Source organism: Amphiura filiformis, chromosome 18, assembly GCF_039555335.1.
Source record: "Amphiura filiformis chromosome 18, Afil_fr2py, whole genome shotgun sequence".
Classification (NCBI taxonomy): domain Eukaryota; kingdom Metazoa; phylum Echinodermata; class Ophiuroidea; order Amphilepidida; family Amphiuridae; genus Amphiura; species Amphiura filiformis.
The window spans coordinates 30,674,563-30,691,378 of NC_092645.1; the positions used below are offsets into that span (position 1 = coordinate 30,674,563).

General features: G+C 38.4%; 1 protein-coding gene across 1 annotated transcript in view; it reads right to left on the reverse strand.

Annotated features, from left to right (window-relative positions):
• LOC140139093 (scavenger receptor cysteine-rich domain superfamily protein-like) overlaps positions 1–16,816 on the reverse strand; it is a 298,566-nt gene that overhangs the window by 41,200 nt on the left and 240,550 nt on the right. The window contains exons 4-5 of the mRNA XM_072160874.1: positions 9,435–9,512; positions 39–157 (exon numbers count right to left, since the gene is read on the reverse strand). Coding sequence (XP_072016975.1) covers positions 39–157; positions 9,435–9,512 — 197 coding nt within the window. The remainder of the gene's footprint in view (positions 1–38; positions 158–9,434; positions 9,513–16,816) is intronic.

The following is a 16,816-nucleotide window of genomic DNA, read 5'->3' on the forward strand; positions in this document are numbered from 1 at the left end:
TATGACCTGTGACCTGTAAGTGACCTTTAACCTCTTACCTTTGCATCATTTATATCCCAGCCATCATCACATATTGTGCCCCATCTACCCCCATATAAGACCTCTACTCTGCCTTCTGACGGTGAGCTACCATCAACTAACCTCACAGCACCATCATCTGAAAAGAGATAAAAACACAGGCAAATGAAGAAAAGCTGAAAATATTTACAATTATGTATGTCAACTCTTTTTCCTAAACCACATTAATTTACACACATAGCAGTCAAGTTAGCTGAATCGATAAGGCATTCGACTATGGTGCGAGAGGTTGCGGGTTCAAACCCTGGCGGTGCCTAGTACGCCCTTGTAGAAAAATTGAGTTAGCTTGAAATTCCCCTGGACAAGGAACTTACTGCTAATTGTCTGTTGTAACCCGTACGAAACTCGGGAGCTGATCCTGGTTGCGAAGGTTGTTTGTGGAATGTCTAGGGTGTGAGCTCTTGTAGCAGCAAAGTCCCTGATTTGTTGTTAACTGGTTTATGGAATGATGTGGGGCCGTAGTGGTCAGCGATAACCTGTAAAGTGTACTGAGGCTTGTGGATCAACGTCTAATTATGGTTTGAATAAAGTAGGGGCAAGTCACTACTAGGAGAGGACATATTTTTCCCGGGGGGGGGGGGGTACTCAGTACAAATAACCATACAGGGACGTGCCGCAAACATGGGTAGCATTTTCAGCCTTCTGGTATATCAATGACCCCTTTTCAAAGCCTATTTTGGTATATGAATGGGTCCTTTTTTTTTTCTCAATTTTTTGAAAACAGCCCAATTTTTCCTTAATCTAGCTAAAATTTTCAAAATTTTCCCAAAATTTTTGGAAAATTTGTAAAAACTAAGACAATTTCGGGTAAATTTGGCCAAAAATTTTGACTTTTGGTATATCAATGGGTCAAAATTTCTTGAAAAAATGGTACATTTATGGGTCTACTTCCAAAATCTCAGCGGCACGTCCCTACCAAAACCAAACTTGAGTCCCCCCGGATATTTTTGTGCAAGACAGTCCTACCCTGAAAAACTGCATGAGTGATTCAAGGAAAACCATTGGATAACATACAAGGCTACTTTTAACCATGGCTGCTGCACCTTGTCTATGATACATTCACCACCCTATTACAGGTGGATTTGTAGCCGTCAAAATGACTACAACCTACGGCAATGAAAACAAATTACTAGTTTAGTTAAGACTAACCCATAGCTCTAATTACATTATGACTTCTGGCATGGGATGGTCATGAACCTTCAATACAGACACACTCTAATTTCCACACACAAGTTGTGAAAAATTCTCAAATGAGAAGTAGCTGACAAACACCTTGCAGTCAGTTCCCACCTGGGTTACACCTGGCTGTCTGTACACCCTACCTTGGGCAACATGGACATTTTCTGACCATGATGGAAGTAAGAGATGATATTGAAATGAATGATTCATTCAGGTTACATACAAAAACAGCATTTCCACAAATTGTGACAAGCAGGAAAAGACAAGGATTACACCACACATATCCTTCTAATGTGCGAGTGTCCTTGAAAATGTTATTTGATGGAGAAAGGCATCTTAACCACCATTAGGTTTGAAAGACAGAACTGCGGTGTCTCTACCCGGGCCTTAAGCCTATGGTGTAATTGCAGGTCTTTATACAACACACATATCCTTCCAATGTGCGAGTGTCCCCCTCCCTGCTTACAGATTAACTGTATGTCCAATACGAAAATGTGAAAAGTAATCACCATTTAATTACAAACGTAACAACTTCATCTGAGCAGTGCGTTATATCAGCCGCCAAAATGACCTCTAGGCTTGTCAATGATAACAGATTACTTGTTAAGTCTACCCAAGAGTGCCGTGGTAATTACACAGCAATCCTGTCATGGACAGCTAAGGGCATGGGATCTATATGATTGCGACAGTGTTCATGAATTCTAGATAAATAAAGGCACGTCCACATGGAGGGCCTTTTGTTTTAAGCAACACAGTTCTTGAGCAAAAGCTTGGGGAAATCTGCCGTGTGAATGCTTTCAAGGATTCCAATCCTTAAGTTTATCCCCAAGAATTTGAGGGGATTTCATGATTTCCGCGAGCGATACGCAATCGATGCTCGAGTGCTACTGCCGTGTGAAAGATACATTTTGTGATTCTCAAGTGGTGAGCTTAAATTTAACCTATGACCTTGGTTTAATAATATTTAATAGAGGGTATGCAATACAACATCACTCATGACAGAGTCATCCTCATTTAAATAAAATTCTGTCCTCCATAAGGTATCACGGGAAAATTCGCATGATAATACAATAAAATGTATGAATGGTTGTGGAATCAATCTAGAGACCTGTCCCTCTGTCATCTTAAGCTATCTTAGAACTGTCCTCCAGCATGGCAGCCATTTCAATTGTTAATTTGTTATACCATTCCAGTTGGATTATTGCAAACACTCTTTATGGTTCAATTTAGCGCAATACTGGATAGGTCAGAGTAAGCTTCCATGACAACATCAGGCATTGCAAAACTTTAGGATTCCAGGCTTCAATGGAGTCAGTCGTGTGAACACACACTCGGGAATTGACTTAGGAATGGCAATTCTCAAGCACGCCAATTCTCAAGAGTTCTGTGACCATCTGAATACAGCAAATGTCTCTAGACAGTGTTAGCAGATAACCAGACAATCTTTACACCGTATCGATGAGACCCTCCGCAGCTTGTGGCTACTAAGCTGTGAGAACAGTCCGACATCTCTACACCATCTACACAGTGATAACAGCTTAGTAGACAAAGGCCAAATTCAAATGAGGCCTTTTGAGCCAATAGGGGCAACATCCTGGGACAGCATCCTATTTAAACATGAAGAAAAGATAAACATTGCCTTGGTCAGAGAGTTGGCTCATTAACAATGAATTGCCATCTTGTTTGTCTTCTACAGGGACACTCTGTCTGCCAATCTATAGCCACATGACTTTAACTCTAACTTTGCCAGAATAGTTTAGTGGGGAAGCACAGCCATACTGTGCACAGAATTATCTGTTCACTTTATAAATTAAGCAATTTCTTACAAACACTAAAACTAATTTATAAAATAAAACAAAGTGGTTGATAGATGGAGAATTTTGTTCAATACGCATTTTGAAACCTCATTCTGCTCAAGGGCTATTTCATTATAAATGACAACATTGAGTCCCAAAAGGGGTCAAAATTCAAACTCATTTATTTCATGCAAATTCATTATCATTTCAAAGTTCAGATGGTGTGTCAATAATTCTCAAAATATTAGAGCGTCAAACCCTCAGGAACCATTAAAAAATTAAATTGAATTTTTGCTGTGTAAAACATAGCTGCCGTCTGAGGGGACATTTTTTAAACAATTTAATACACAACTTTGAAAGAGTATATGTAACCAACATTGGGTTCATACTTATTCATATTTAGTCTGTAATAATTGTTGTATGTTCCTTTACACTTCAGTGTCTTAAATATGCCAGTTTCAATATAAAACAATTAGTAAATTGATACTAATCCAGATAAATGGTGCAAAATTACTACATATTTTAAGGATAAACTTTATCTTCACATGAAAAATTCATGAAATAGTCATTTTGTCCTGCCCAATAGCTACACTGATGCATAAGTGAGTATTCTGCGTCAATCTGTTGTACTAGTCATGGAAAACCTAAAATAAAAGACCCCTCCTGTGTCATTTGTTCTGGATAGGACACATTTTTAACACATAATAAAGCATACTTTAACTTTAGAAATAGCTGCATCAATATTATTGCATCAATATTATTGCATAAAAGATCCCCAGCATTTAAAATCCACTACAAACAGGGTTAATATTCTGGTTAAATTAGGAATATTGCAATTTTTGGCTAACCGAAGTTCAATGCAGAATAATATCATATGTGTTCTCAACAACTGGACAATAATTTGAACACTAAAGTGGTTTGTAAGCATAATTTGCAATAAAATGCAAAAATTTCTTGTGGGTTTGGCTCTTTGAAATTTTTATTTTTAGTTTGTTTACCAATTCATGGAAATGACATAATTGTGCTGGAGAGGACATTTGTTAAATTGCAAACAGAATCGTGGATACAGGCTTGCAAAAATGCAACAAATACCAAATCATGTGCCACCTTGGTAGAAGGAAGACCACTCTTCCTCTACAAATTTCACATTCTATGATATAATCCTTCTTATTTCAACAATTAGTAATTAACTTCAGTTCTGGAGGACAAATTTTTAACGCGAACTGTGGTATCAAGAACAAGTGGTCTACTGTATGTAAAATAAATGAATTCCTCAATCAGTGCCCTGTCCCATCAATTGGTAATATAACACAGATTATACAGGTAGGGTAAGGGTTTATATTTCCTCTTTAATGTTAACAAAAATGGAGGCATGAATTGGAGAGGACACTCATTTTTTTTATTTAACGCAAAATGCCAATTTTGCAAGAATCTCTGAATTTTAACATTTTTGCACCAATTTTCACCATTCAACTTGCATGATGTTCCACACATATCATATTTTCATTGCAACAAGCACATTGCCATAGAATGTACCTAATTTTTCAAAGAATTAATTCAGAATACATGGGCAAAATGAAATGGGACTCCAAAATTGGGTTAAAATGTACCTTTTGGCAATTTTTTATACAAAAATAGACAGAATTCTGTAAAAATGCTCATGTAGCTTGTAGTTTGTGGCATACTTAGAATTAAGTTAATAACACTGCATTATCACCCTAATTATATCAACCAGATATGATAAAAGCCATTTTTGTGAACGTGTCATTTATAATGAAATAGCCCTCAATGTGACTTTGTACCCCATGCATATGACGAAAGTTCGACAAAAGTGACAAATTTGGATACTTTGTCCTCCAAGGAAATGTTCACTGCCTTTCTTTACAGGCTCATTACAGCATGGACACTCACTCCCCTGTGCTCATAATTTGTGTGCGTCCAGGGGCAAGACAATGTAAATTAGTCACTTTTGAAAAGCTCTCTTTTATCATTCAATTGCTGTATGTCATGGAACTAAAAATTGCATTATATGCAGAAGAAAATTATAATATGTTCTGACTGCAAACTTTTAAGGGGTACTACACCCTGCCCAATTTTGTGCCTATTTTTGCATTTTTCTCAAAAATTATAGCGCATTGGTGACAAGTAAGATATGTATATTATAGGGCAAGGACTACAACTACTGCGCTGGAAATTTTATTTCAGCACAAACAACAGTTTTGGAGTTACAGTCAAAAATGAGGGAAAACCAATATTTGATCAATAAATCAATAACTGCTTGTCTTGAGTTGCTGAATTTTAAGTGCAGTAATTGTATTCCTTGCCCCTATAATATACATATCTTACTTACCACCAATGCACTATAATTTTTGAGAAAAATGCAAAAATAGGCATAAAATTGGCCAGGGGTGTAGTACCCCCTTAAGTAGTCAACAAAGATTTCTAATGTGGCAACTGATCCTTATATATGTTCCAGTTGCATGTGTATATCTGTAAAAGCACTCTCTACAAGCCTGTATTATATTTAATGAGCTACATAAATTAACTCTCCACTCCTTGTTTCCTTCCTTTCTTTCCTCTTTTGTGGAGTCATGGTCAAACTACAACCAATACTCTAAAGTGCACACATCATACACTTCAATTTTGTTCTGCAAAAAACAACTTTAAGAAAAAAGTGCATATGAATGTCACAAAGAGCAAGTTTAGATACCACTGAACACCAGATAGCACGATGTTTAAAGCCCGATCCCCTCTCCACATTGCAGCGCGATGCGATGCTATAAAAACTGTAATCTGAGCCAGGTTTTTACAAGCTCAGTGGTGAAAATTCTCATCGCGCGGTGGAAATTTCGGTCCGATGGAGTTGGAAAATCAAAATGATCAACTTTTTCGCATTGTGCTGCAATATCGCAACCGTGCACGCTTGTGATTGGCTGAGCACTGGAAAATCAAGGTCGGTAGAATGACCTTAAAAGGTCACATGCTTTTCAAACATCGCAGCATCGCATGAAGAAATTTAAATGTGCATTTTAACTTCATCGCACGATACAAAGTGGAGTCAGGATCGGACTTAAGGCATTCCATTGCATTTGAATATTATCCTAGAATATTATCTTGGTCAATTTTAGATGACAAAAATATAAGATGTAGGGCCTACTACATGTAAGATATTTGTATGTATTTAAACATAAAGACCTAAAAAGACCTTAACTACTACTACACTGCGTTCACAAATATTGCACATTTAAAAAATCACAAATGTGGCCTATACTCTGATCTTCTTAACCCTAACCCGCCAGGGGCTTTTTGGCGACGGGAAGGGAAAGAAGGTAGGAATAAAGAGAGAAAAGAAAGAAAGAAGTTGTTTGCTCTGGGTGGGATTCGAACCCGAGACCCCTCGCATGCCAAGCACGGGATCGGTGACACTTTGCCACGGGTCTTGGGCTTCGCTGGCCAGCGAAACCGTACCTATATAACACTTAGGGCGATTGCATCATCACACCACGTGAGATGCACGCACAAACAGCGAATTTAAGTAGTATTTTGTAGTACTCAGGCGTGGTAGGGTTAAGGTAAGAACTAACTCTATACCACTGAAGCTGTTTGGTAATCTTCATCAGATTAAATAGGTAATGGTGGTTACGCATTCTCCAGCACAAGAACAAATAAACACAATATGGCCGGGGAACGATTGCTTGCTACAATTGGTAACTGAATACGCCTATAGTTTACCATCACAAAGTGTTACAAATAAACAAGACAAAATACAAAAGAAATCCCGGCCAGTACACAAACCAACTGAAAAAACAACAACAAACAAAGGAATGCACTGCCATGGGATTCGAACCAACAAACTTTATTTATTAGTCGGACAACATGTCCATTAGACCAACAGCTCCCACTGTTAAACAGTGGTTTAAACTGGGCACTATTACGTAGGCATTCAGAGTACTATATATATACAACACACATAGAGCATAACACATAACATTTTACATTACTTTTTTACAGTTTTGTTAATTACAGTGGAATAGTGTGAGTTTTCCGATATGGGTGAGGGGCACCAAGCCTGATGGGGGGGGGGTACAGGCCATTTTCATCTACTTGCTATAGTATTTTCAAAAAATTTCACTTTTAATGCAGCAGCACATACTCCATGATCCCAGGGGCAATTGCATATTGGCTCATGTCATGTGCTTGTGAATAGACACACTTTTTTCTGCATTTTGAACAAATTTAACATTTTTGTGGCAATTTCAGCTTCAAAATGGCAAATTTTCACAACATTTTCAACATTTTTACCCAGAAAGTTATTTTTCATTGTCAATGACACCCAATTTTAGTGTTCCCACACAAAATGACCCCCATTTTCATGGAGCTCCCCCTGAATTAGACTTCTCCGTAGTCCACTTGCCAATTCTGCATACTCTGGCTATTACATAAAGCATAAAACTCTGATTTACATTGATTTGTGTGCAACTAATAGATTTTCACATCTGTATCTGATCTTTTCAGTCACCACACTCCCTCTGTTTGTTAGCTTCCCAAGTAGACTACTGACTTTGCCTTGCGGTTAAGATTTTTAACACGGGACTCTGTGGAGAGTTAGGCCAATTTCTGGCCTAACTAAAATTGGCCATGATGTAATGCATCTTTAAATGGATCTGCCTTTTGATTGGTCGCCCATATCTCGCTATGGTTTAAATCTTCCGGGCCCGCGCCATTACCATTAACTACACCGTACACAACTGTCTGTGGTATTTGCAGCGCTTTTGTGTTGACGCGAAAGTTAATCTCTCATCAAACATCTAGCGCGTCTTGTACTGTACCATGCTCAGTACTTATGGACTGGTAAATAAGTATGCTTGACAGTGTGTTTTAAGAGAGCAAAGTCCCGGGGTAAAGTTCTGCTTAAAATTCAAAGTCCATAGTCGGATTTACGGGTTCGCTATCAATAAACTGGTAGATTCCAAAATCAGAATTGTTCAGTATTAAAGTGAGCCATTATAATTATGCAAGATAATGTTGCATTCAATTACTTTTATTGTCACTAATCATCTGATATTTTTAACTCTTTATGACCATTTTACTATTGAATACTTTAATTTCTAATAAACATCAGTATAATTTTGAGTTCAACGAAATGGGTTCATCATGACTAAATAATAACATATTTTTAATAAAATTCGACTATGGCATAGTCTACCCCTGAATGACCCCATTAAAAAAAATCCCCATTGATAGATCCCTAGTGTTGTACTCCGGTAAGCACAGGCACCTCACTTTTATATTTGAGTCCCCCCCATCCATCATCAAACGCATCAAACTGTATGGAATGGTCACATTCCTACATCATGACATGAAATGTACAGAAATAGACATCTGTGGAATAGTAGGCCTACATTTCCTTCCTTTGAGAGCAGCAGTCATGAATGTTTTCAACTCTTAACCTGGCCTTGAACATGCCTATGTTTCATGGAGGGCATCATTAACATTATGATTCAAATGCAGATTAAATGTAGGCCTATGGTGCAGATTTTGAGGGTTTAGGGTAGGAAGGCCAAGCCAGGTGTCATATTTTGAGATAGAATGCAGAATTTATATGTATAAGGCAGCTATTACTGAGAGGGCGCTTCTTGCGCTAACTTCTTTGTCAATTGTCAAATGATTGCCAGTCACTATCTGCTTCATCGGGCTATTCCAGTTGAAATCCATACACCTCCTATGGCAGACATGACCTTAATCTCCCACACAGGGGGGTGTTGATTTCAAATGTGTCACCCATTCAAGTAACTCCATTTGAAATTCACAATCCCTGTGTGGGAGTGATTACGGTCATGTCTTCCATAGGGGGTGTATGGATTTCAACTGGAATAGCACAAAATTTTAACATGCTGTACTTTTAACTTGACTAAATGTGGAGATAGCAAGGAACATTGTAATAGTTTATTTGAGCTTATTTGCATGCTTTCATTTCTTTTAAAGCTATAATCAACTCACTTAAGTTATCCAATTTGGGCCAATTAGCTAAAGGGTTCATGAAAATCCCCCCGCCTAAAATTCAAAACCATTTAGTTGCATAACTTCACATAAATTCTGATGATTTCAAAAATGAAAAAAGACCTGTGAAAAGAGGACACAAGGAATATGATTTTTCTTAAAGGACAACTTTTTTTCAAACATTCTGATTGTGAAATTATGCAACTAAATAAAATACATGTAGGAGGAGGAAGGTAATTTTTAGACGATTTTGTTTTTTTGATAAAAAGTTACTTAATTATAGCTTTTGCAACAGACAAACTACCCTAGAAACAAATTTATTTTTCTTGAAAATCAACGAATTTCAATTGCTAAAATTTATGCAAAACACATGCAACTTGCCTGATCTTTGGACACTCCACCTATTCAAATAGTCATATGTTGTGTACTCCCCCCAATTGGGTTGTGGTGTTGTTTCATCTTAAAGTAAAAAATGAATGAATGAATGAACGAATGAATGAATGAAAAATGACATATTTGTGATAAGTAAACAACTTGTTTCCATGCTATCACATAAATTTGCATTCATTTTAAAGCAGTGGCGGCGCCAGGAATATTTTTCAGGGGGGAATTGAGGGGGGCAAAGTGAATTTCAGGGGGGGGGGCAAAATCAACAAATTTTGTGCAAAATTGCCATTGCATTGGACCCCCCGTGCATGGTGCCGACACTGCTAGAAAGCACTCATACATTTGATACCAAAATTAAAATAGTTGCAAGTAATTTAAGGCAAAGGGTGGTAATTGGGAAATTAGAATTGGGACATCTATAATTTTACCAATTGTCAACAATATTATCGACAAAAAGCTTGTCGACACCCCGGGTCGACACCAGCCCTACTAACAAGTAGGGACCTTCTTTTTAGAGGTGTTTATGTAAAAGGAACTTGGCCATCATAATGTTATCTTTGTACACAAAGTAGGATGTATGCCCTAGTAAAATAACTTGGCAACATTTGTATCTAGACAATGTTATTTAACTAAATACATGCATGCAAAATATCCTATATAAACCATTATATAATATTAACCTTAACCAGGCTATACCACAAGGATAACCACTGCGCATGGACGAATCCCAAGTGATATGCCATGATGCAATCACTAAAGTGCTACATGCTCACAGAATCGCTGGCCAGGCCAGCAAAACCACTGTGGCTACCGTTTGGTGATCATGTGATTGGCATGCAAGGGGTCTATGGTTGGAATCCTGGGGGGGTACCAAGTGACTACTTTGTTCATCTTCTCTCCTTTTTTGTTTCTTCTTTAACTTCCGATAGCAAAAAGCAGTGTTCAGGGTTAAAGGGGCCTTTTAGAGATCCGGTAAGAACTACATATAAACATTAGTGAAAGTTGGTACAATTTCAGTTCTAAATGACAGATAGAGTACCTTTAATAGACAGTCGAAAGTTCACAAAAGGAAATCTTGTTATGTACTGGGATACATGCTCCACTTATACTGGGCTACACAACAAACAGTAAAATATAGGCAGGCCTATATGTACCAACCATTCTGATTACTTTAAAGCCCTAACTCAACCAACACTGACTGCCTACATGTATCTATGGAGTCCCAAGATACAGTGATTTCTAATATTTGATGAGTTAATTGGTTTCTTGCAGGCCATATTAGGAAAATGAAACAATAAATGCAAGTTCAAATGAAATGAGACTAGCAGGACTACCTATCACAAGGTGGGGCAGCCCGGGGGGGGGCACTTACATTACGTGATGGACACCATGCTCATGTATGGACTCTCGAAACGCACCCTAAACGAGTATTACTCAGCGCATGCAAAACATACCCTAAACAAGTATTTTGCCATTTTTTTAACACTAAGAAAGTAAAAATTCAGGTTCAGGTTCTTGTTTAATATAAGTAGTTTGATGTTTCTTAATGTTTTACCCTACGATTTGTTCTGATAGAAGCCAAACATAGCCATTAAACTTTGGTACCCTAAAAGGCCTAAGCAAGTATTTTGCTTGGAAAAGTATACCCTTTTTCCTGATTTTTGGCGTTTTTGACACCCTAAACAGGAACAACCCTTTTTACTTGTTTTTTTACACGAGCATGGTGTCCACCTTGAAATACAAGTGCCCCCCCCCCCCGGGGCAGCTTGCTGAGAAGCAGGGAACAGTGCCAAATGCTGCCATGTGGGGTTCTCAACTTTGGATTGGGTGTGAACAGTGGCGGCGTTCAGAAAGACTATCAGACTTTAAACCAAATTGACGGGAAAAAAAGGCACAAAAATTTTTGAAAATTTTTGATGAAGGGCCATTAATGAACCAAAATAGCTGAAAATGCACCCTGGGTCTATTACCCCCAGATGAAATGAGGCACATTTTACCTAAATACAGAGTCTGTCCCCATCTACACACAGTATTTGCTCACCCGTAAGATACGGGGCCCTCCCGGGAATTTCCCAAGCCAATTCCTAAATTACTCGCCCGTAAGATACGGGGCCCTCCCGGGAATTTCCCGAGCCAATTCCTAAATTACTCGCCCGTACGATACGGGTCCCTCCCCATAATTTCCCGAGCTCATGCCTACACTACTTACCCGTAAGGTACGGAGCCTCTCCGAACAAAGTGTGGCCCAACTTCTCGCAGAGAAGTTAACCCAACTTAATTCCTTGTATAAGATACGGACCCTCCAGGGAATTTTCCCGGGCCCTTTTGCACACACACAAGTGTGGCCCAATCTTATCTTATCATAGAGAAGTTAACCAAAATTAATTCCTTGTAAGATGCATAAATGAAATGCAATGAAGAATGAATGAATGAATGAAAATGAATGAATTTATCTGACGGGCCAACTTCTCAGAGAGAAGTTAACCCAAGTTAATTCCTTGTACAATACATTTTAAATGCATGAAAGAAATGAATGGATGAAAATGAATTAATGAATATGGGGCCCTCCAGGGTATTACCTCGAGCCCTTTTAAGCACACGCATAGTGTGGCCCCACTTCTTGTCTCGCAAAAGAAGTTAACCCAAATTCCTCGTAAGCTACGGGCCCTCCAGGGAATTTCCTCGCCCCTTTGCACACATGCAAGTGTGGCCCCACTTCTCTTTTCGCATAAGTTAATCCAAAATAACCTCATAAGATACGGGCCCTCCGGGAATTTCCCTGGCCCACACACAAGTGTGGCCCAACTCCTCTCCTTGCAGAGAAGTTAACCCAAATTAATTTCATGTAAGATAGATACGGGCCCTCCAGGGTATTCTCAAGCCCTTTCCACACTCGCCAAGTGTGGTCCAACTTTTTAAAGAAGTTAACAGCAATGTATTAACCAGCAAGCTACAGAACCCTTTTTAAAGGGATTTCCTGAACACCTAGATCTGTATACCCAAATGTGGCCTAACCTCTCCAAGAGAAGTTAAAATGTGCACTTATTGAATCCTCTCCTTGGTCAGCTTAACCGCCTCTTCCTGGTAATTTGCCCATGCCCAGAAGCTACCATTAAAACGCAGACTGCAATACCCTTTAGGTCTATGTACCTCTAAACCCCGTGACGATATGGATGCCTTCCCAGCCAACTAATGCTCCCAAGTGACTGTCCACAAAGGTATTGAATACTGGGATATGACCTAAATTTTTGGGTGTGGTGGGTGGGAAAATTTTCTTCACATTGGAGATCCAACCTTCTCCTTCCATGACAGATAAAAATGTGCCTAATTCTTGACCCACTGGCAGTGTCAGAGGGTTATTAACCACTTCCCATTGGCTACTTCAAACAATAGACCTTAAACCTCATTGGTCCTTATACACCTGCTTATATAAAGCCATTACTAGGCAACCAATCAATAAATCAATCATATTGATTTGTCCAAGCACAAGCTATGGACCAGGGTTAGACTCTTTCACAGGAGGTAAATTTGTTTATTGTATAGATACAATAAACTTTATTACCCCAGATGAAATGAGGCACATTTTACTCAAAAGTTTTGCTGGCATATCTGTCAGGAGTATCTCCATTTATTTGTAAACCAGAATTGGATTTAACTTCAGCTTATCCAATAAAATACGGACCCAAAGGGTACCGTTATAATACATCAAACTTGGCTTAACTTTTCAAGAGAAAATTTCTCCAGAGAAGTTTACATACATTTATTGAGTCAATCCTTTAATATAAATTCCTTAGAAAAGTGCATATACATTAATCCTACTTTCCTGAAGCCGGAAACATTCAGGAAAGTAATCTGATATTTGACATATTTCGTTCAACTTCTCATGCACTATTTCTCAAATTTATTAGTTACTTAATTATTACTATTTGTAAACACTTATACAATTATTTATGGTGATCCAATTATTTTCATATAATTGGATTCAAGATTAAATTTGTGGCCCTGTCCTTTTTACCGCCAAACAAATTTATGGCACAGAAATTTGCCCAACCCCCCCTTTTTTTTTTTCACTTGTGATTCTATAAGCCTCCTCATGAACCCTAGCTATCCTTTTTGACAGCTTAATTCCCTAGGCTTATTAACAGAATCACTTGAAAATGTGCGCCCTTGATGTCATTGACAAACACAAGGATATTTTAGATAATTTATCTCAACCTTACAAGACACCTTTTGTGTAAGGAAGAGGTACGAGCTGCACCCAGTATATATTTCCGAATAATAGCCAAACCTGTGCCTATTTTTGTTTGTGCACCAAATTCCTGAGTTTATCCTCCCCTATGTACAACAGATACTATACTTGTAGATTTTAGACCTACTTGTCAAGGCTTTGGGCCTAAGAAAAACAATCGTGGTAGCAGCGGCTACTCTAAAACTCGAAAACTCCTCTATTATATTTTTGGGAGAAAAATTGAGAACGAGGATGACCCCTGGCTTACTACCCCATGGCACCCTGGTGATTGAGTTCCTCCTATTATGAAGCCTAATTTCCCAGCGCCTTGCACATCGATACCTTTACCATGCTGGCAAGTTGAAGGCTTTATGCAACAGCTTATCCTAAGCTTAATCACTGACGCCCTGCCTGAGCCCGTGCGATTGACTCCTGATGACGTAATAAGCAAAATGCTGTTTTCGCCAATGCGCAGAAGGCACTCAATTGGATATATTTTTTATTCACTAATTATAAATGTAGTTATGAAGTGAGCAGGCCGACTATTAATTAGCTGGGCAATTATTTCCAAATGTGCCCAGTACTACTGCCCAGGAAGTGAAGTAAAGTAAATTGACTCCATAACAGTGATCATTGTAAGGGCGTAGAGAGCATTCAATGTATAATAAAAGATAGAAATGGCAAGAATATACTAGCGAAGTTAGGCTACCTGCGGTGCCTAACTCAATAATTACACACAATATGGCAACTTTTCTTTGGCTGCGAAGCCAACCCATTTTGCATACCAGTATCTACGTATCTATCATTTGTTCCCAAAGAATGAGATTGTCGGACATTGTAACGATATAATTAATGGCATTCAATGGTCATATATATTGCTCAGACAACATCATATCATTGGCAAAAGCTAATGTTTTGAGGACAATGAAAATACGACGTTGAAAATTGATATAATGCAAAACCAACTAAAGCGATGAGTTCCTTCAACAAGACAGATTTGACCTAGAAAAAGTTGACATCGTGAAATGACTGTGCCTGCTTTGCCAAAAGGGACTATAAACATTCTCAATGCACATAACGATACTGTTGTTGTTCACACAAATTTTTAAAGATATGGATAAATCAGCCGCTTCTTAGTCAATTGTGATATTACAATTCATATGTATATCAATATCATAATAAATATTTGGGCTAAAGATAAAAATTTTCTTCACATTGGAGATCCAACCTTCTCCTTCCATGACAGATAAAAATGTGCCTAATTCTTGACCCACTGGCAGTGTCAGAGGGTTATTAACCACTTCCCATTGGCTACTTCAAACAATAGACCTTAAACCTCATTGGTCCTTATACACCTGCTAAATATAAAGCCATTACTAGGCAACCAATCAATAAATCAATCATATTGATTTGTCGAAGCACAAGCTATGGACCAGGGTTAGACTCTTTCACAGGAGGTAAATTTGTTTATTGTATAGATACAATAAACTTTATTAAAGCTAAAGTGAAAATTATTTCTAAATCTTCAGAAGCTAATGAATCTGATTAGTACAGTAGTCTTTTTCAACATCATAATTTAAAATGTGATACTACATTATTTATAGGTAAAATGTGATGGTTACACCATTTAGCGTATTAAATCTTGACAGTTATCCGGGGTGGGGAATTTTGCTACCATCAATAATGGCTTTTAGGGTATGGTTTGAGTGTTGATGAATGAGCATGGTTAGCACTTAGGGGGCATATTGCAAATGCCCCCCCCCCCCCATAAATGTTTCATGGATAAAATAATGGGGACTAAAATGAATGACTAAAAAGGGGACGAAAAATTGACAAATGGAGATGAAAATTTGGCTTTGCCTCACACTAAAGTCCTGGCTACTCCACTGATAGCACCTCCCCAGGCCTGCACCTATGCCTACTCCAGGCCCTCTCACACTAACCATCCAAGAGAGCTTCAGAACAGAAGCTGCAACTCTAATATTTATCAGGCAGCAATACCATATTGTGTGGAGGAGCTTTCTCCACCTAAAGAAGTTCAACAATCAACATTCATAACATTAATCAACACAGATAAATATCATTCTAGCAATGTAATAATGGTAATCTTGTGACCCACATCTATCTACTAACTGTATCAATGACCTACCAACTTGACATCATTATCACAATACAATAATAAACATATGTATCTCTATAAATAAGTGTATTGTATATCTCCCATCACTAATTGGGATCAGCGGGTTGTTACCTCCTTGTACTGAGCTATTCCAGTTGAAATCCATACACCCCATATGGAAGACAAAACATTCATCTTCCACAGAGGAAGCATAATAATGTACAACTCCATTTTGTAGATTTTATGTGCTGAAAATAGACAAAATAACTGAAAACTGATTGATCCAGGAGTATGTTAACGCGGCGCGGTGGCGTAGCAGTCTAAGACTTCGACTCAATACTGCGAGGTAGCTCGAGGTTGTGGGTTCGAATCTCCACAGCGTCAACGCTTTTGGACACTTAAGCAAGGCTCTCCACCCGTATTTCCTCTCCCCACCCAGGTGTATAAATGGGTACCAGCTTTATTTAATGCCTAGAAGGTAACAGACTCACTGTGGAGGAGGTGTAGCGATCCCCTCACAGTAACATTACATGGAGGAGTCTGGCCCAATCACTTTTAAAGAGAGATGGGCACCCGGCCTGTGAACACAGGTTTGTCCACTTTTTTATATTTTTTAAAACTTATCAAGATAAATGTGCATACCTTTTGGCAGCAAGAGCAGATTTAATGCATGCATTGGGCTATTCCATTTGAAGTTCACACTACCTCTTTGAAGATTTAGGAAATATCTTTCACAGGGGGAGTATGAATTTCAAATGGAATTAGCATATTAGGCAGCTCCATTTGAAACTCACCCTCCCTCAGTGGAAGATTTCGGTTGAGTCTTTCTCAGAGGCTGTATGAAATTCAAATGGAGCTGCCTTAAATGTGCTTTTAATTCCATTAAAAATTCATACTCCCCCTGTGGAAGTTATTTCCAAAAATCTTCCACAGCGGTGGTGTAGATTCAAGTAAAATAGCCCTCTAACGCATCACATAGGGCCTGCACTTTGGCTCGTTTTTTGCAGGTTTACATGGTCCAATAATCAC